This window comes from Gopherus evgoodei, chromosome 5, assembly GCF_007399415.2.
Source record: "Gopherus evgoodei ecotype Sinaloan lineage chromosome 5, rGopEvg1_v1.p, whole genome shotgun sequence".
Classification (NCBI taxonomy): Eukaryota; Metazoa; Chordata; order Testudines; family Testudinidae; genus Gopherus; species Gopherus evgoodei.
In genome coordinates, this window is record NC_044326.1 from 131,929,068 (window position 1) to 131,948,604 (window position 19,537).

The following is a 19,537-nucleotide window of genomic DNA, read 5'->3' on the forward strand; positions in this document are numbered from 1 at the left end:
GAGACTCGGGGACAGGGGGAATAGATGTCAGATTTACAGCACATTTTCAGCTCAGCTGCGATTTCCTCAGAACTCCTTTAGTCCTCATTGGTTGTATTCACTTAGAAGTTTGTATTGAGTAGATCCTCTCCAGGGTTGCTTCCTAAAAGGGAAAAAAGTTGTCTTAAAACTTGCATGTGTGTGAGAGAGTGAGATTGAAACTTATAAAAGTTATATATTGTTTTTCACCACTTTGAGAGTGAAATATGTAGGCTGAGATTTTTGAAAGCTGACTAGGAGACTTGGCTACAAAACTCCCAGAGGAGTGTGGCTAATTTCCCTGGTTAGCTTTGAAAAGCTGATCTGTACTGACAAGAGCAGGCTTTCTGAGGATGGGAAAGTGACAATGTCATACAGGTAATTTTGCAATTGGAAATTAGACGTATATGAACAAATTCAGTGACCAAAAAAATCAAACTTGGGGTGCCTAAAGCAACCAGCTCTACCTAATGGGTCAATTTAATGCAGTATGTAGGTACCCAGACTGAGTGGCCTTAAGTGACTTCAGCAGAAGCAGCTGTGCATCTGAAATTCAGGCCACTTACTTGGGTGCTTAAATGTGAATTTAGGTACCTAATTTTGCATATTCAAAAATGTTGGCCAGGGTATTTTCAGACTTGCTGAGCAACTCTGGCTCCCTCTGAGGGCAATGAGAAGTGCAGATGCTCAGCACTTCCATAGACAGTCAGACCAACAGTGCATGACTTTCTTCTGTAAGTGAGCTGACGAGCATACAGAATTGTGGTTTCCTTCTTAGACGGGGATTCAAAATATGCCACCAACTAATGAGTTAATAGCAAATGATTTATCATTGATATGCGTATAACACACATTGCCAATCACGTACAAAGAATTTAGCCTGCCTGTTGATGACTTGTGACATTACACTTTCAAACATGTTCCCCCAAAATTGATTTGTAATATACTACTGATTTGCCAGTAATTTATTTGTTTGTTTAGCTATTTAAGTAGATATTACACTCTGGGAATAGTCTCAATTTTCAAAGGAGCCAGATTTTCAAAGATGGGTGCAAACTGCTGCACTCACAAATCAGGCAATCGGAGAAACATGCAAATACATGTTTTTTGCAGTAGCCAACAGTGTACATGTTCAACATGTGTGCATGATGTTTCTGGCCATACTGTTGTCACCCACCTTTGAAAATCTGGCCTCAAAAACTAATCGTTAGTCTGTTTTAGGTTTTTTTGGAGGTGTTGAACAGGGAATGAAACCTAGGTTAGAGGAGGAGCTAGACTGGTAACTGTCTGATTTGGTTTCAGGGAGCAGAGAGTCACTGGAGTCATTGTATTCATTCTCACTGGTGTGTCTGTCTTTATGGCTCCCATCTTGAAGGTAAATATGTTAAATTTTCCCCTTTTCCTCCTCCTTGGGACACTGAAAGATAAGGAAGCTGCCCACACTACAATAACAGACTGTTTTTATGATAAGACTGTCATCATAGCAGTATGGAAACGGAGATTAGGGAGAATTATTGATGTAGTTTTATAATGTAGTGAGAGCTTAAAATACATGATTTTTCCTCCTAAAAAGTTTATTTGTAGGTTGATACAGTGTTGCCAAGACATTTTGAGATTGGAGTTTTTTTGTTCTCTTTTAATATAAGAGTTACTTTAAATGTTTGTGTGCAGCACTGTTATATTGTACTTCATATGTTTCATGCACTTGCCACATAAATATACTCATGCAAAATATACTGCAGCAAACTTAGAGAGCTTGTTGGAGCCATGCTGGAAGCGTGGTTGATAGCACAATGCATTTGCTCTGTGGAAGACACCGGTTTACAATGAATGTATAGTCAAGAAAAAGAAATGTGAAATTATAGAAGTGTATGTGTACAGCCATTTTACATACTGCTTTGCATCACTGGCACAAAGAAATCAGAGTATACCACTGAATCCGGTCCTTGCACCTTGAGTCAATGGGAGGAGAAGGAATGGCAGTATTGTGATAATGATTATCTGAGGCTGGGGGTGACAGAGTACGTTTCAGACTGATTCCCTTTCCAAACTCCCCTAGAAGCCAGAGTGACTTCACTTTATAGTCTTGGTGGAGGCTGCCAGGTGAAGAATTAGGATTGTTTCTTCAGCATGTACCAGAGGGATGGATATGGTGTGAGATGTGCTTTAGGCATGCATCCAGGGCATTCATATATTGTATGTATCAGGAAATCAATGAGCATATCCGAAATAAGACACATCCTTTTAGCTCATCCTGTTAGTACTGAGGAATCCAATTCCTGTAGTACGTTAATTGCCATGAATAACTTTTCAGAGATCTCACATATGAGTGTAGAAAAGTTTGCATTTGGCACCCAGCTCATGGTGTGTGTGTTTGACTCAGAGCGTAGACATAACTTAGAATATTAGATGATGAAGAGTGTAAAGAATTACTGGCAATCCATAAAGTTCAACTGGTCTGAGCTAACAGAGCTACTCCATGGGTAAAATTCTGACCCCACTAAAGTCAATGGGAGTTTTCTCACTGACTCCAGTGGGCCTGGATTTAAGCCCATTAGGTCCAGCTGTCAGAGCACGCATCTGAGCAGTGCTAGGTTCATAAAACCTGCTTTGCCTTTGAACAGAACGACCAAGAGAACTGAACTTCTAGGCTTTTCTCCTCTTACATCAGCAATATTTCCATCCCTCAGAAATATGCAAAGTGTGTGCATACAAGGAGGATGAAATCATAGAAATGCAATTTCTTAATCTCCTTGTTTTTCCTGATAGCCAGCTAGTAGAGTTCTTTCCAGGCACTGATCAGCTCTGCCTCTGATTTCTTTCTTTAAAACTCATTCCCCTGGGGTTTTTGTCTGTTTGCTACAACATAGATGTTTGCCTGTTTTTCGAGATTAGGGATTTATTTGCATACAGCTACATACATATAGGTTACCGTTAATACATCATTAGATCAAAGAACAACACTAGGGAAGCTAGTTACATGTCTCTGGTGCAGGAACTCTTCTATTCGCGTATTAGACTTTTGTGATGAGGATTATTTATTTATAGCATCCAAGGTATGGGCAGTAAAGGGGAACAGGAGAGTTGTGCCAAACAAGTCCCAGCCCTGCGGACTTAGAGTTTAAAGGCCCAGTCGGGAGCAATGCAGAACAGTAGCATACATTATGATATAGAAACAGTGGCAGGGGGCCATAGTAATTCAATGATGTAACAGGTGGGTATTGTAAGGGAGAAGGCAAATGAGAACGTTGTGTATTAATCAGAGAGCAGTGTCATGGAGAGGCAGGAGTGAGCAAAGGGGAAAATGTGACTCTGGGGTGGAGAGGAGGCAGCAGGACAAAATATGGGGAGGGGCCGGTGGTACCAAGTACCTTGAAGGGGAAGAGAAGAATCTTTAAAAAAAAAAAAAAAAAAAAAAATTTCAGTGTCTGGTTTTACAAATAATAAATTCCTCATCATGGTTTTTCTTAACTCTTTCCCCCTGCTCCTCTTATCTTTAATTTCATGCATTTGGTTGTTACTTTGTGGCCTTCCCCTGATGAACTTTTTATTTCTAAGCAAGGATTGCTCAGTTCACTGATTATTTTACACACTTGCCTGAAGGACGTGTAGGGTGTAAAGTCTGTGGGATAGATCTGTATGATGCCCATTAAGGTCAGTAGGAGTTACTTGGAAAAATTAACCAGAACCTTTAACAAAACTCAGCAATGGATTCTGCTCTTGTAAGAACTGCCTTGTGGAATGCCTTGTCAAACCTACACACCTTATGATGCCAGCAGTAAACTGAATACTGGCAAGCCCAAATTTAATAAAACAGTCAGTGAAATGAATAACTGCATTACTGCAGTTTTGGGTTGCTTTTTTAATCTCCCTGATTCTTCCACTCAGTAATGGCAGATCTTAGTTTCTGCTAAGAGAATGATAAGCAATTTCCTATAAATACATTTTTTTCTTTAGTTGGCCGGCAACAGGTTTGCTTTGAGTCTGTCAGCTAGCACTCCCTTCCCATTGCCAGAATGAAATCTTCCAGAACTAAAGCACTGCACTTTTCCTACACAACTGAATTAGGTTAAGCATGATACTGTACCTAGACTTCACTGAGGAGTGAGTTATGTGTTTGTTTCTCCTGCAACAGTGCGATGATACTCAAGTACTTTTATTAAAGAGGGAGAGAAACAGCCCAGAAAAATTTAAGATCTCCACAAACTTTCGACCCATCTTGCTTTAGGAGACAAGACAATGTCTTATCCCTCAGACACCACAGCAATGCCAACAACACAGTCAGCCATTTTTTTTCTTTCCCGCAGCACACTGTCAGAAGGATGTGGCAAGCAGGCTGCAGGAAAATCACTTAGCTTTTAATACGGAATATAAATGAATCACATTCAGTGAAGCAAGTGCTGCAAACAGCCACAACAAAGGATTAATGTACAGCAGAGAGACTTGCAGAAGCTGGTGGGGAGATGAGGCACAGTTGAGAAATGGGCAGCACATCCTCATTAAGGCCTTGATCCTGCACAAACTTATGCAGGCTTAACTTTAGGCACATGCTTAACTTTAGTCCCACTGACGTCGGCACAGCTATTTTTAAAGTTAAGTGTGTGCATAAGTGTTTGCAGGATCAGGGGCTAAGGAAGTACTCGTATGCCACTGTGTTTATAACCTAGGAAAGGGTTAATAATAGTGTGGTGGCAATATAATAAAATGTTTTTTGGTCCTGCTTTAAAAGTTGTGCATTGAAGGCGTTAAAAAAAATGCATCACTCAAAAGAAAACTGGAATGTACTCTTAGTTCAGAGAGGCATTGGATGTGCAACACCTGCCCTGCAGTGGTGGTTGCAAGTCATGACACTAACTGCTTTTCTCACCGCAGAGTGACTGATGCAGGAACTGCTCTATTGCCTGGTGTCAAAGAAATTATATTAAGGATTTTAAGCAAATCTTGTATTTGGACCATCGTCCGATATTTTGATTAACAACATGTCATGTTTATTACAAATAACTATGCTGCTCAGCTGAGGGACTCTCTCATTTTTGGCAAGCTGCACCATTATTTTGCTGCTGATAAAGGCTTTTTGTCTGCAGTTGGCGTGCCAGATTAAAAAAAAATTAATTTCCCATGCGCTGCCATCTGTTCTGCAGTGTGGTTCAGTGCTTTGAAATAGCTTCCATCCCACGCTCGGGGAACTGCATTCAATGGGGGGTGAAGTGATCCCTATGTATCACCTGCCTCGGAAGGGTATTGGGTTTGTACTAATCAATGAATATTTATAAAGCACTTTGAGACCTTTCGATTAAAGGTAGATCCTGACCAAGCAGCTGGGCTGGGTACTTGGCAGATGCATAGGGGGTTGAAATAGCCGATGTTGAAGGGAGTGGGATAGCTATAAGGTGAGGGCTCCTCTAGCATTGACCCCATCAGCCATTCAGGGAGCACACATGGAGCAGGGCTATGTGCTGTGCAGAGGGTGGACCCACTCCCTGTCTGGATCCCCAACATCCAGCCTAAACATTACCCATTCCACTGCAAAGGGGCCTGTTGTGTAGGGTGGGCTGGCTTGCCACTTATGTGATTGCAAAGTGGTGGTGGTGTTGGAAGGCAGGTTTGGCAAGTGAGATGATGACTCTCAATTATTAGCCTGTGACTAGTTATGAATTAACGTGGGTCAAGGATTGGACAAAGAATAAGAGGTTTTATTCACATCATTATCTAATCTCTGGTTTGGAACTCTTATGAGAACAACCTTCCTTTTCAGATTTCTAGTCTTTCCAGAGGCTGGCAATATGATGGGAATGTAGTCCCTTTCCTTTTGGGAGGCAGCATTTTGGCTTCCAGTTTTATTCAGACCCACAAGTGCAGGGACACAGGCTTGTTTTACAACTTTTAAAAAACTTTTAACCTTATTGGAAGGTTTCCTACTCCCTAACTCTGTCTCCTGGTTAGGCTGGCTTCTCTTCCCTTCTCTGTTGGGCAGATTTTTGTGTTGTATGAGCCCTGTTGTCTCCCAAGGTAATTACATCTGTCCTTTAGCTATTTATTTTTAATACAACAAGTGCTCTCCCATTCACTAACATACAGTATAAAACTTGCTAATTTCTCTGACTTGGCATTACTCATGTGTGTACGAAATTCAGGGCTAGCACAGGCTATGAATTGTGTTACTCTCTGTGTACCAACTAGATGATTGTTTGAGGTTATTCACTGTAGTTTTTCCACTATTCTTTTCCTTCCCCTAGTTTATACCTATGCCTGTGCTCTATGGAGTGTTCCTATACATGGGTGTCGCTTCCCTGAATGGAGTGCAGGTAAGTTCCCATAGCAACCAAAGCCACACTGATATTTAAGGGTAGATTCTTTAAAGGACCTTGTCAAGAGGATGGTAATCATTAACCATTGCTCTTGTTTTAACTATTTGCCCTTTCCCTCCCCCTCCACCTCATTTTCATTCCAAAGGCTTTTACCAAGGCTTCACAAATATTATCACACAAATATTGTCTTGTAGATGATACCAAATAAAAGCAACCTTTCCACAGGAGAGCACCAAGTTCCAGCCGTCCGAGCACAGTCAGTGCCACAAGAAGCAATCGTGGCCTTTTAAGTGTGTTCTCAGAGAGTGATTTAAAACCATCTCTCTGACCCCTTACTGACAAAAATATTGAGAACAGTGCGTGTTCACTTGCCATAGTCCTGCTCGGGCCTCTAACTGGGCCTGCTGCTTTGCATTAGAGAATCAAGTTAACAGGATCCGTGGACCTGGTATTATTCTCCAGCATGAACTGGTGGGAATAACTGAGCAAAGCCGAGCCCCCTTTCTTTGTCACCGAGGAAATGTTACGTAAGGGAGCCTTTCTCCCAGGGCAATCACTTCAATTGGCATTAGGAAGCTGGAAGTGGTTTTGTTACTTTCTATCACCTGCTAATTGCAAACTTCTTCTCCACTTAGCAGTGTTTTCATGGGAAAAGACTACATGCTCTGTGGGTGCAGAATTTACATAGTCCTTTTAAAAATGGCCTTTTCACCCCCTAGATTAAGATGAATCTGATTTCAGAAGCAGGCATCAGGCCAGTGCAAGGGACAAGCAGTCGACTGTAATATTCACTATCCCTGGTTCTTCCAAGCAGAATTTCTCAGTGCTCTGGCCCAGGTGGGCATTGTTTGTTTTTCAGCTGTCCAAGGACAACTTCTGAGTGATAGGAAATCCCGGCTGGGGATTCGCTCCAACCTGTCTCTTCCAGTGGGGCTAGAGGCACTTCCCGTCTTACCAGCTCCTCGGGCTGGTTTGTTTGTGACAGTCAGGTCCTCAGCTGCTGGCAATCAATGCCGCTCCTATAGAACTATATCCCTTCCACCAGCTAAGGATCTTGCACCCAGGCTCTCATTTTACACACTGTCCAACATTTCCAAACCCGGATGCCTAATGTTAGGCACCTAAATCCATATTTGGGCACCTTAATGTAACTGGCTTGACTTTGAGACGTGCTGGGCAACCACAAATCCCATTGAAATCCATGGGAGCTACCAGCTTTTAGCACTTTTGAAAATCAAGTGACTTCCTGCCTTGTCATGGTATAATTCCCCACTCTGAACCTTAGCGTCCAAAAGATGGGGTACCAGCATGAATTCCTCTAAGCTCAATTACCAGCTTAGAACCTGTAGCGCTGCCACCAACCAGGAATTCCAGTGCCTGGTACACTCTGGTCCCCCCAAAACCTTGCCCGGGGACTCCCAAGACCCAGTCCCTCTGGATCTTAACACAAGGAAAGTAAATCCTTTCCCTCACCGTTGCCTCTCCCAGGCTTCCCTCCCTGGGTTACCCTGGAAGATCACTGTGATTCAAACTCCTTGAATCTTAAAACAGAGAGGAAAATGCACCTTCCCTCTCCCCCTCCCAGACTCTGCCTGAGAGAGAAAGTAATCCTAACACAGAGAGAAATTAGCCTCTCTCTCCCCCTTCCCTGCTTTCTCCCCACCAATTCCCTGGTGAATCCAGACCCAGTCCCCTGGGGTCTCATACCAGAATAAAAAAACAATCAGGTTCTTAAACAAGAAAAGCTTTTAATTAAAGAGAGAAAAACAGTAAAAAATATCTTTGTAAATTTAAAATGGAATAGGTACAGGGTCTTTCAGCTACAGACACTGGGAATACCCTCCCAGCCTAAGTATACAAGTACAAATTAAAATCCTTCCAACCAAATACACATTTGAACTCCTCCCAGCCAAATACACATTTGCAAATAAAGAAAACAACCATAAGCGTAACTCGCCTTATCTACCTAGTACTCACTATTCTGAACTTATAAGAGCCTGTATCGGAGAGATTGGAGAGAAACCTGGTTGCACGTCTGGTCCCTCTGAGCCCCCAGAGTGAACAACAACCAAAACTAACAGCACAGCACAAAAACTTCCCTCCCTCAAGGTTTGAAAGTATCTTGTCCCCTGATTGGTCCTCTGGTCAGGTGACAGCCAGGCTCACTGATCTTGTTAACCCTTTACAGGCAAAAGAGATATGAAGTACTTCTATTCTATTAAACCCTACTATCTGTTTATGACATGCCTAAATACGGATGTAAGAACCTAACTTTAGGCACCCAGGTTTAAAAATTTTGCCCATTGTGTAGAAAGTAAAGGTTACTTAAGAGGGAAAGAACTCAGCCACGGGGGCTAAGGGTATGTGGGCGGATGTTGTTTTTGCAGGAAGAGCAGGTCACTATTGGTTCACAAATTAAGGGCCAACAATGCTTTATCACTCCTTTTTGTGTATCAGCTACTCTGACTATTGTATCATTTATTTTTTTCTTTCTTCCCTCTCCTGCTCAGTTCATGGATCGTCTGAAGCTGCTTCTGATGCCTCTGAAACATCAGCCTGACTTCATTTATCTGCGTCACGTCCCGCTGCGCCGGGTCCACCTATTCACTTTCCTGCAGGTGGTGTGTCTGGCCCTTCTCTGGATCCTCAAGTCAACTGTGGCTGCTATAATATTCCCAGTCATGGTAGGTGGTGTGTCCAGTTTCTCCTTCATTTCAAGCTCCCTTTACTTAAAGCACCCCACAAAACACATTACAGCGCCAAGCTGGTAGACCCCTAGCGAAGAACCTTTGTCACTCCATCCATCACACTGATACAAGATTACAAGGGGAATGCTTTCTGCGCCCTCTACTCTTTGTGTTTGTGGCTGCTTTTTCACAAATCTTTCTGGGGAAAATTGGTCCATAAAGTTAATTTTTTTTCTGGGAAACCACAATTAATTTTGACCCATTTTTGCTGCCACAGTCAGATTTCCCACACCCTCCCTCTGAGCTATGTCAACATGTAAGAAGTGCATTGTTTTTCCTTGATAGTTCACATTAAATACTGCACAGATGTCTTCTTTCCTGCTTCTCAATAACACAAACTGACAAAAGCAAAGGAATTTGAGGACAGAGCTGTCCTCACTGTCCTTTGCGTGTGTGCTGCTGTAACTCAGTATGGGGAAATTGAGAAAGTTAATTGGCTAAGTCAGGAATGAGAAGTCGGCTTTTCTTGGAACTGTGTGTCATAAAAATTAACAGTGGTTCATTTACTCGTTCCATCTTTGGGGAAGTGTATTTTATTTTTCAATATTACATCAGAATCACTCTAAAACGTTGAGTAAATGTTGAAGGACAAATTATTCACCCAATATATCATTGTGTAAATGTATAAGGCTCTAATATAATATTTACTCATAGACAAGAACCCTAGTGCACCTGGTATCACCAAGACCAGAAACCCCAACACTGCCACACTTCGGGGGAATTCAAATGCTCACTTTGCAGCAGGTTCTCTCTTTTATAATGGGTCAGAGCAAATCCCCCAAACTGAAGAGACACTTACACAAACACATGATCCTTGGAAGAGCTTAGCTGCAAAACCAAACAGCACAGCTCAGGCCGTTCTCTATTGTGTGTTTTATCTTTGGTATAACTAGAATGCTTGGAAGTGAGGATTTCATCCCAAACCTACTGTGACCAAAACAATACCTCCATTAATGTATACTTTGTAGAGTCTAGCCTCCAGCTTAAAGACAGTTCAGATTTCAGCTAGGCTCATGCCGGATGGCTCATCATGAAACCGAGGCTAAACTTACGTTATTTCAGGCTTAGTTAATAGGTGAGTCAAAGCCAACTGTAGTTGTACAATGTATGGTTTATCTAAAAAAGGGGGAGAGAGAGAAACAGAAAAAAATAAAGGACGCGTTTACTCTTGCGTTGATGCTGTTAGAAGGAACAAAGCTGATGCAGTTAAGAAAATTCACTGTGGTTCCACTGTGGAAACATTCCTATGTAAATACCTTTAAAATCAATATATCTGGTCTGATAGCATATTAAGAGCCATATCTTTACAAAACAGGAGTAAAACATTTAGCAAAGGCATCTGAGAGAGACTGAGCTGGATTCTCTTCCTCATGTGCACAATAAGCAGAGATCTGAATGGACTCCAGTTACAGATCCCCAGTTTGTTACACCTGTGCAAACCCCCGAAAGGCAGTGGGGCTGCACAGGGGTAACTGAGAGCCTGGCTTGGCCTGCAGAACTTCAGTTGCTGGTGATGATTCACAAGAAGGCAAGAACCCAGCTAGACTTTTAGTTCCCAAGTTAAGTTTGAAGAACTGGCAGTTAGAGAAATCAGTCCTGTTTACTTGTAACCCAAGCACCTTAACTGGGGGCTTGTCTACATCAGAAAGTTGCAGCGCTGGTGAGGGAGTTACAGCGCTGCAACTTTGAGAGTGTCCACATCTGCAGGGCATCACCAGCGCTGCAACTCCCTGTTTGCAGCGCTGGCCGTACTCCCGTTTTGTCTCGGGTGTAGAGGATCCAGCGCTGGTGATCCAGCGCTGGTAATGCAATGTAGACACTCACCAGCGCTTTTCTTGACCTCCGTGGAAGGAGGAAGCCTCTGGTAATCAAGCTGGTTTCCTTTCCCGGTTTGCTCTCTCGGTCCCGGAGCCAGCCAGCAAACCGCAGGGAAGGAGACCTGCTTGCTCGGGGTTCCGGGACCGAGAGAGCAAACCGGGAACGCCGCGGTTTGCTCTCTCGGTCCCGGAGCCAGCCAGCAAACCGCGGGGAAGGAGACCTGCTTGCTCGGGGTTCCGGGACCGAGAGAGCAAACCGGGAACGCCGCGGTTTGCTCTCTCGGTCCCGGAGCCAGCCAGCAAACCGCGGGGAAGGAGACCTGCTTGCTCGGGGTTCCGGGACCGAGAGAGCAAACCGGGAAAGGAAACCAGCTTCGCCGCGGTTTGCTCTCTCGGTCCCGGAACCCCGAGCAAGCAGGTCTCCTTCCCCGCGGTTTGCTGGCTGGCTCCGGGACCGAGAGAGCAAACCGCGGCGTTCCCGGTTTGCTCTCTCGGTCCCGGAACCCCGAGCAAGCAGGTCTCCTTCCCCGCGGTTTGCTGGCTGGCTCCGGGACCGAGAGAGCAAACCGCGGCGTTCCCGGTTTGCTCTCTCGGTCCCGGAACCCCGAGCAAGCAGGTCTCCTTCCCCGCGGTTTGCTGGCTGGCTCCGGGACCGAGAGAGCAAACCGCGGCGTTCCCGGTTTGCTCTCTCGGTCCCGGAACCCCGAGCAAGCAGGTCTCCTTCCCCGCGGTTTGCTGGCTGGCTCCGGGACCGAGAGAGCAAACCGCGGCGTTCCCGGTTTGCTCTCTCGGTCCCGGAACCCCGAGCAAGCAGGTCTCCTTCCCCGCGGTTTGCTGGCTGGCTCCGGGACCGAGAGAGCAAAACGCGGCGTTCCCGGTTTGCTCTCTCGGTCCCGGAACCCCGAGCAAGCAGGTCTCCTTCCCTGCGGTTTGCTGGCTGGCTCCGGGACCGAGAGAGCAAACCGCGGCGAAGCTGGTTTCCTTTCCCGGTTTGCTCTCTCGGTCCCGGAACCCCCCTTGAAGCCGCCCAACAGCGCTGCAGTGTGGCCACATCTAACACCACTTGCAGCGCTGGTTGCTGTAAGTGTGGCCACTCTGCAGCGCTGGCCCTATACAGCTGTACTAATACAGCTGTAACAACCAGCGCTGCAAAATTTTAGATGTAGACATGGCCTGGGACACATTAACTATGGAACCACTCAATGCCATGTTTTAAAGTCATTTTTCAGTGTAGAATTGTAATTTACCTGTGACAGGTTATAGTGTAACCCCGTATATTGTTCCTGTTTACACTGACTTGTGGTCACCTAAGACATTGAAACCTGGAGTCCAAATCAGCTACAGGGTTTAGATGTCCAACCTGACGTGAGCTATTGCGGTAGCCCTCAGATTTCAGACGTGTTAATTGGCAGACAGGACTGAGGCATTTGTGGAGAAGAACAGTGTCCGATTGAATACACAGGGTAAAGCCAGTATCCCTGACTAAAGGTAATGTGCTGAGTGAGTAAGGGGAAGAGTAACATTTAAACACGGGAATGCTGAATTTCTGTCCCACCAGATCCTGGCGCTTGTGGCAGTCAGAAAAGCCATGGACTACCTCTTCTCCCAGCACGACCTCAGTTTCCTTGACGACGTCATTCCAGAAAAGGACAAGAAGAAGAAAGAGGATGAGAAGAAGAAGAAAAAGAAGAAGGGAAGTCTGGATAGTGACAATGACGATGTAAGGAGCTTCCTGCCATCGTAAAGTAATAACCTCTAGGTAGCTAATACTGGGTGTCCCTAGATGCACTCCCCCCTCCCTGCCTAGTTTCACTCAGGCTCAGCGTGATCTTTACCCGCTGCAGGCACCTGGCCCTGAGCTTGTCATCTTTCAGATGTCCCTAACCTCTGCTGGTGGCACTTTCATTTCCGAGAACCAAGAGTCCCATTTTCACAAGCATACTCTGCTCTGTGTCTATTGAAATGTTATGTGTTCTGAATGCTCTCTCTCTCCCCCTTGTCTGTTTACACCCTGACTCTCTTTCACTTTTGTTTTTTGTTTTGCTCTTTAGGATGTAAGTCCTCTGGGCAATCAACTCCACTACCAGCGAAAATAATACACGTGTTTGGAGTATTCCACGGCTCTTTCATTCATTCATTCATTTAATTTTTAAAAGCGCACAAAGATGTGACTTGCTTAGTCACATTTTGCAAGATCTTTTGTTTGTGGCTGGTAATCCTGGCTTGAAAATTGAGAGAGGATAAGTGGCTGTCTAGAGTGTGATTTACTCGGAACTCTAATCTCTGATTGTCTTGTGCATTAAAATAATGAAGCATAGCTGCTAATTTTGCTCTTAAGCGCTGTGACCTGATCCGTGTGCCTTAGAATACTTCAGTTGGGTTTTTTTTTGTTCCATTTGCACTTAAACAAAAATATTGCCCTTGTGCCTTTAAAGTATTTCCCTACCAAGGCTTCATTTGAGGTCACGTGTCTATTAAATCACTTTCTCTCTTGGGGAGTTGGCTCTTTTTACCCCCAGCTGAATGACAATGGGGAAGGACAATGGGGCTTTAACTACTAAAGTACAATGATGCAGAGAGTTTGGGCTGCGGTTAATGGGGTTACTTCTTCCTCTGCTCCGTGAAAAACCTGATTCCTGTAGCTGGGAGAGGAAGGATGCTCCCCTGAAGAGGAATGCTGCCACTCCTCCTAAGAGAAGGAAGAAGTGAAAAAATGGCACAAATTGCACATTCAATCTAGAAATTCCATGCAGGTACTTGTACAGTGCACCTCATTATCCCACCAGTCAGCCCATAGGACAGAAGTTTCAAAACTGCTTCTAGACTCCATAATCAGCTGATCCATTGGACCGGCCCATGTCAGACAGCTGCTTATAATGTTCTCAGAAGGTCATACATTGCCCCCAGGCCCCACAACATTCCATGTACATCACTGGAGCTCAGACACATTGTGCCTGTGATTTAAAGGAAATTTCTGGATTGATTTCTAATACTTTCAGTGATGATAGCAATGTGCCTGAGTGCAGGGAGGTTGTGAAGGTTGTGTATCTACTCAGGCTATCTAGTTACTGACATTACAGTATTTGGTTGTATGGGAGGCTGGCTTACAGAACATTCCTTTTAGTTAACATCTCTTAGGACATTTTTTCAGCACTCATTGCAACAGGATTCCTGCAGATAGTATGTGGTGGTATATTTTTTTCTTTTACTCTATAAACCTGCCCTCGGGAGATGGCACAAAGCAGGTTGTGTATAATGTGTCAGTGAACAGGTGTCCAAAGATGACATTTTAGGGCATATATAATATATGTGGCCTTCGAGAGAATGAATGAGGCAAGACCTGTTGAGTTCTAAGTAAGGATTTTTAGCAATTAGGTGCAGAGTCAGGAACAGCTCAGAAGCACATACAGGTATCCCATCCCTGGTTCCCCAGCCTACACCTTCAAAAGTGTGTAGTGATTTTTGGGTGCCCATCATGAGACACCTTCAAGGAGTGTCAGAGGCAGAGCATGTTCTGAACGTCAGACCTCGTGAAAGCATTTCAAGTTGGGCTCCCAAAAATTACTAGTAACACTTAAAATAAATATATATATATATATTTTGGACTACTATGTTTCTATCAGGGTTCACATTTAGTAACCTTGCCAGAGCTGCCAAACACTGAAGATGCAAAACCTTTAATGCTTTTCTTTTTTTGCATATTGGGATTTGAGATCTCTTTTCTTGCAGATGGTAATATGTAAAGAAGAACCTCTAGAGTCAGCATTGTCATCGCATTTACTATATTCCTTTACCTGGAAACTTTGATTTGTTGGAGGGGGCTACTGGGTAATTCGGGATGGCTTCACTACCTCTTTGGATGTTTGCTGTTAAACCATCCCTGTCAGAACTGACTGTCATCCCTGAAGCTCACAAAAATATTTCTGAAGAGTAAATGTTTTGCCTTTGAAATGCACCAGATTCCCACTGGAAACATTTGTAAAATACCCAACAATCAGTGCTGATACCACAAAACCTCTGTACAAGGTCTTCCTATTCAACCTTTCAAATGGCATAGTGTGCCGGGTCTGTCAGCGCAGTACCTATATCTTTTCAGGAACAATGTCTAAACATTTCTAGCAAAGTGCAACTCAATATTAATTGCTTTCCCAAGTGCTGGCATGCCCTTCTTCGGTTATGAGGAAGTGTTTTTTATTTAAATGGGTAATCAAGGCTTTTAACTTTTAAGCATTTTCTTTAAGTTCCACTGAAGTCAGTGAGACTTAAGCATGTGCATACGTGTTTCCCTGAATGGCAATCCAAATGAATAGAGTCTAGCCCTTCCTGTCAGTACGCTATTCCTGGAACATGGTGTTTCAGGGAGAAAACATGTGGGACTCACTTGCTAAAGTGCTGGCAACCCCCCTCTGCACTGAAAATACCTCAGAGTGCTGTGTAACGGTGCTAGCTGCTTAGTCCTGCTTCTGCTGGATTATAAAAGCTCATCAATGGAGTGTGGAAATAGGGAACTAAATTAAATGTAACTTGAATTTTAATTGGGACTGGTCATTTTTTTGAATGGGGGGGAATAAGAAAGCCCACCTGACGGGTTACTATGGGGCTCTGCCCATCTCAGTTATAGCAACTTCAGAGGAAAAGAAACATCCCTGAGCCATTTCTTTCTGAAATGGCAGCAGAGGGATACTTCTGATGGGTTTTCACGTGCCTCAGTCCTTATGTGATTTCTCACTGAGACTGCAGCATGCACCTGTATTTTCCATTCAGCTTGGGGCAGTTGCCCCTCTGGCATCTTTGAGCTGGACACAGGGCAGAGTTTTATAAATTGGGGACAAGGGGCGTGGCAGAAGGTGAAAGACTCCACTGCGTCTTTAATCTGTCTTGCTTTTGTAGTAAGGGAAGGGGAAGTATGGTGTGATAGGGCCGCTGAGCGCATGGAAACGACCGAGGTGGACGAACCCTTTTTCCCTTTCTCACTCCTCTCCGCTGATGGCTGTGTGAAGGATGGATTTAATATGTGGCGGATGCTGAGAGAGAGAGCAGTGGCAATGTTCTAAGACCTTTTGCACGTTTCTTTCACAGTCCGACTGCCCCTACTCAGAAAAAGTCCCAAGTATTAAAATTCCAATGGACATCATGGAACAGGAACCTTTCCTAAGTGATAGCAAACCTTCCGACAGTGAGTAGAACTAACCTCTTGCATGCCTGCTTGAGTGTGTCTTGCACTGCCAAAAAGATACACACACATATATACGCACACAGAGATTGAATTAAAAAAAAAAAGATCTGTCCTATCCCTTAGAAGTTTGCTCTTTTCCTTTTTTAAAACAATTTCCAGGCCTCTGGTTTTTTGGGGGAGGTTTTTTCTTTTCCTTTTTACAAGTTTTGTGTTATCGTTGGTGCCTCCATCTTAACTGCCTCTGATCAGCTACTAACAGGTCTCTCGCTAGCGCACGCGCTCTCTCTCTCTCTCTAACCCTCTAAATCATCTAGTCCATTTCTGGCTGCTGCTGTTTGTGTGTGTGTGTCTTGGTGTGGTATCTACTTGGTTTCTCTCCCTTGCTGTTAATGTTCTGAATTGCAGCGCGTAGAATCAGCACCACTGTCCATTACTGTTTTGTTTCCTTAGGTTCCAAACAATCACAAAAATCAGCACGTAACAAATTAGGCCTGTCATTGATCTTCTTAAATCATTTAATTGACAAGGCGGTGATCATGCAACATTAACATATTTGCCTTCTTAGGTGACTTGCGTTTGTGGTACATCTGTTCCTTCTCTTTTTTGTTTTTTTTATTCTAATATCCACAATTGATTATATTTTTTCCCCATTTTTAACGTTTGTTTATAGCCATTTGCATTTTCTAGTGTTATAATGTGTTTAATAAGCCTGGAATTTCAGATTAATTGCCATGAGTTCTCAGGGAGGTTGTGTCAGCTTTTTAAAATGACAAGCAGTAGATGAAAATGCTGTTTGGGAATAATGGAATTGGAGGGGAAACACAAATTATTGTATTAAAACAATTATTGAGGTGCTCGCAATGAGCATTTAAGGGTCAAATAGTGAATTATCGTTGGCTTTATTTATGTTCTCTGTTGATGAAAGTTAATGGCTGTGTTGTACTGCAATTTGAAATTTCATAGATATCCAATTTCCTTTTTGTTTAAAGGAATCCCGTCAATGTTTAGACCCAGAGGGTATAATTTTAAAAAGTGTGCAAGTGACTTAGGCTTTGTCTACACTACAATCTTAAATTGACCCACTGATTGTAACCAATGGGATGTAGGTGGTTTTCAAAATTGTAGCTATAATAGTGTGCGCGCGTTTAAAAAGACAGAGAAACCTGATATGTATAGAAATTGATAGCAATCCAAATACAACAGCATTATTGTGATTGTGAGAACCAAAAAGTGATGCAGACAGTTCAGACATGCGTCTGACGAAGTGGATAGTCACCCACGAAAGCTCATGCGCCAATACGTCTGTTAGTCTATAAGGTGCCACAGGATTCTTTGTCGCTTTTTAGACAATTCTTGTTTACTGACCAAATGGCCTGAAATGCTAAAAATTAGCGTTTCACAACTTACTCTATCTGAATAATTTCAAGTGTTGTTAATGTGATAGGCAAAAGAATGTTTCAAATATGATTTTTATTTTGACATTGCCTCAGTACTGTAGATGTAAAATCTGATTCAGCCTCCCTGCTGATCAGATATTCCAGAAAAAGAAATCACCTAAGATGGTGAACTGCCCAGAATTACAGGTGGGCGGCTTATCATGGCGCTCAGCCTAATGATCTCTTTGCAATGTCTGTGCACATAAAAATAATGTAATCTCTCACTAGCATAATGCTGTATGACTTTAGTTCAGGGTCTGCTGAGATTTTCATAAGAAATCAAAGTATCCAGAGCACTTCCCACTCTGAGTGGTGAATTGCTAAAACTTAGAGTGACTGTATTTTTAGATTTTGAAAAAAAAAATTGACTCTCTTTTTTTATTTAGTGGCAAGGCAAAAGTTATAATGGAGGGTTTTCTTGCTCTTGAGAGAGTAGCTGGAATCTGTCTACACTGTGGTATCATCCTGCGAAAGGCGTTGTTCGAAAGCATAATACAAATAATACTTAGAACTTCTGCAGCATGTTCACAGCAGTTTACAAATATTTAATTCATCCAGTAGGATGGAAAGATTAGATGTTTATCAGTACATGTTGGTAAACATCAGTTTTCACCATACACACACAAACCAACAAAAAAATATTTCCACTGATTGAAATTTGCAGCTAGATGATGTAAGAAAAATACTGCTTGAGAACTTAGAGTTTGATTTAAGGATATTTACTCTGTATATTTTGACAGGTGGTGTTGACAACTTGTGTCTTAACAGTTATAAAGCTTAATTTTTTTTTCATCTTCACGTTTGCTGTCATTAAATTATTCTGACCCTCCCATAATTTTCCACAAATTTAAATCAATAAAAGTTGGAAAAAATTAAATTGAATTCTGCAGCCCTAATTACACCACCCTCCAGTTAAGTATGGAGTGAGTTTTCATGCTATATTTGGTTGGCAGGAACCTTAGAGGTGAAGTTTCAAACAGTGCTGGGCCAACGAAATATGCATGTAGTGGTGGGTGCATGGGTATCTACCTTTTTGCATGCACAGAGGCAAGGTTGCAGTTTAAGTAGCAACATTTGAAAATTAGCATTTTGTGTCACGCTGATGGCAGAGTTTTTTTCCCTTTTGACTGTGTCAGCTTGATTCTGTTGATGTCTTCCATGCTTTTTCGGAATTTGTGAAATTTCATGGTTAAATATTTGGGGACTTGCTAGAGGGGAACTTTATATTTTGAATGGCTGAATGCTGTGACAAACGACTTTGTTTTTTCTTAAACAGGAGAAAAATCACCAACATTCCTCGAACGCCATACATCATGCTGATAAAATTCCTTTCCTTCAGTCACACACTATGCCAAGGTAGGAGCTTCCGCAGCACGGTCTCATGAGGTGTATTGTACGTTCAGTAAATACAGTGGAAGTGTGGCTCTCATGAGGTATATGATAGGTCCAGGCTGAAAGGGAGGCTTGCTTTGCAGTGGGGGAAAAACAAATAAAATCTGTATGGCGTTCAATCCAGTTCCCATTGATGTTAATGGGAATTTTTCCATTGACTTAATTGTATCAGGACACACATAATAAAAGCTGAGTTGTTATAGCTTAGCAGAGGGACCTTGAGGAACTTATTACCCTGAAAGAATTGCTGCCAAAAAAGCAAAGTCGTCTCATTGATAGATAGGATTTTCTTTAAATTTTAGAGTTGTGTATCAAGACAGACTGTGTGCACCTGTAAGTAATTATGCCGGGCCAGAGTATAAGAAAGTTGAGAGACTTGCTGCTGTTTAACTGCATCTATCTGCATGGCTGTGCATGTCTACTAGGAGCAGACATTCAGGAGATGGTGATGCCCCTCCTTCGTATGTTTGAGAGCATTCTCCAGAACAGGAGGAGGGTGGTGGCTCTGAGTCCCAAGCAGTACTGCCTAACATTCCTCCCTCCCAAACACCTACACTAGCAATGGAGCAATCTGCTGAAGCGAGGTTTCTCCAAGATTGGTTTTCAGGGGGTGAGGTGGTCACAGGCACTTTACACAGGTGCT

General features: G+C 43.1%; 1 protein-coding gene across 9 annotated transcripts in view; it reads left to right on the forward strand.

The window, feature by feature from the left end:
- SLC4A4 (solute carrier family 4 member 4) overlaps window positions 1-19,537 on the forward strand; it is a 266,082-nt gene that overhangs the window by 245,048 nt on the left and 1,497 nt on the right. For 5 of the 9 annotated variants that reach the window (XM_030565189.1, XM_030565188.1, XM_030565181.1 and 2 more), the window contains 5 exons: window positions 1,321-1,393; window positions 6,255-6,323; window positions 8,837-9,010; window positions 12,449-12,610; window positions 18,779-18,858. In XM_030565189.1, the coding sequence (XP_030421049.1) occupies window positions 1,321-1,393; window positions 6,255-6,323; window positions 8,837-9,010; window positions 12,449-12,610; window positions 18,779-18,858 (558 nt within the window). Of the gene's footprint in view, window positions 1-1,320; window positions 1,394-6,254; window positions 6,324-8,836; window positions 9,011-12,448; window positions 12,611-12,941; window positions 12,945-15,969; window positions 16,067-18,778; window positions 18,859-19,537 lie in introns of all 9 variants that reach the window. The other 4 variants (XM_030565184.1, XM_030565187.1, XM_030565190.1 and 1 more) reach the window with 2 other exon arrangements.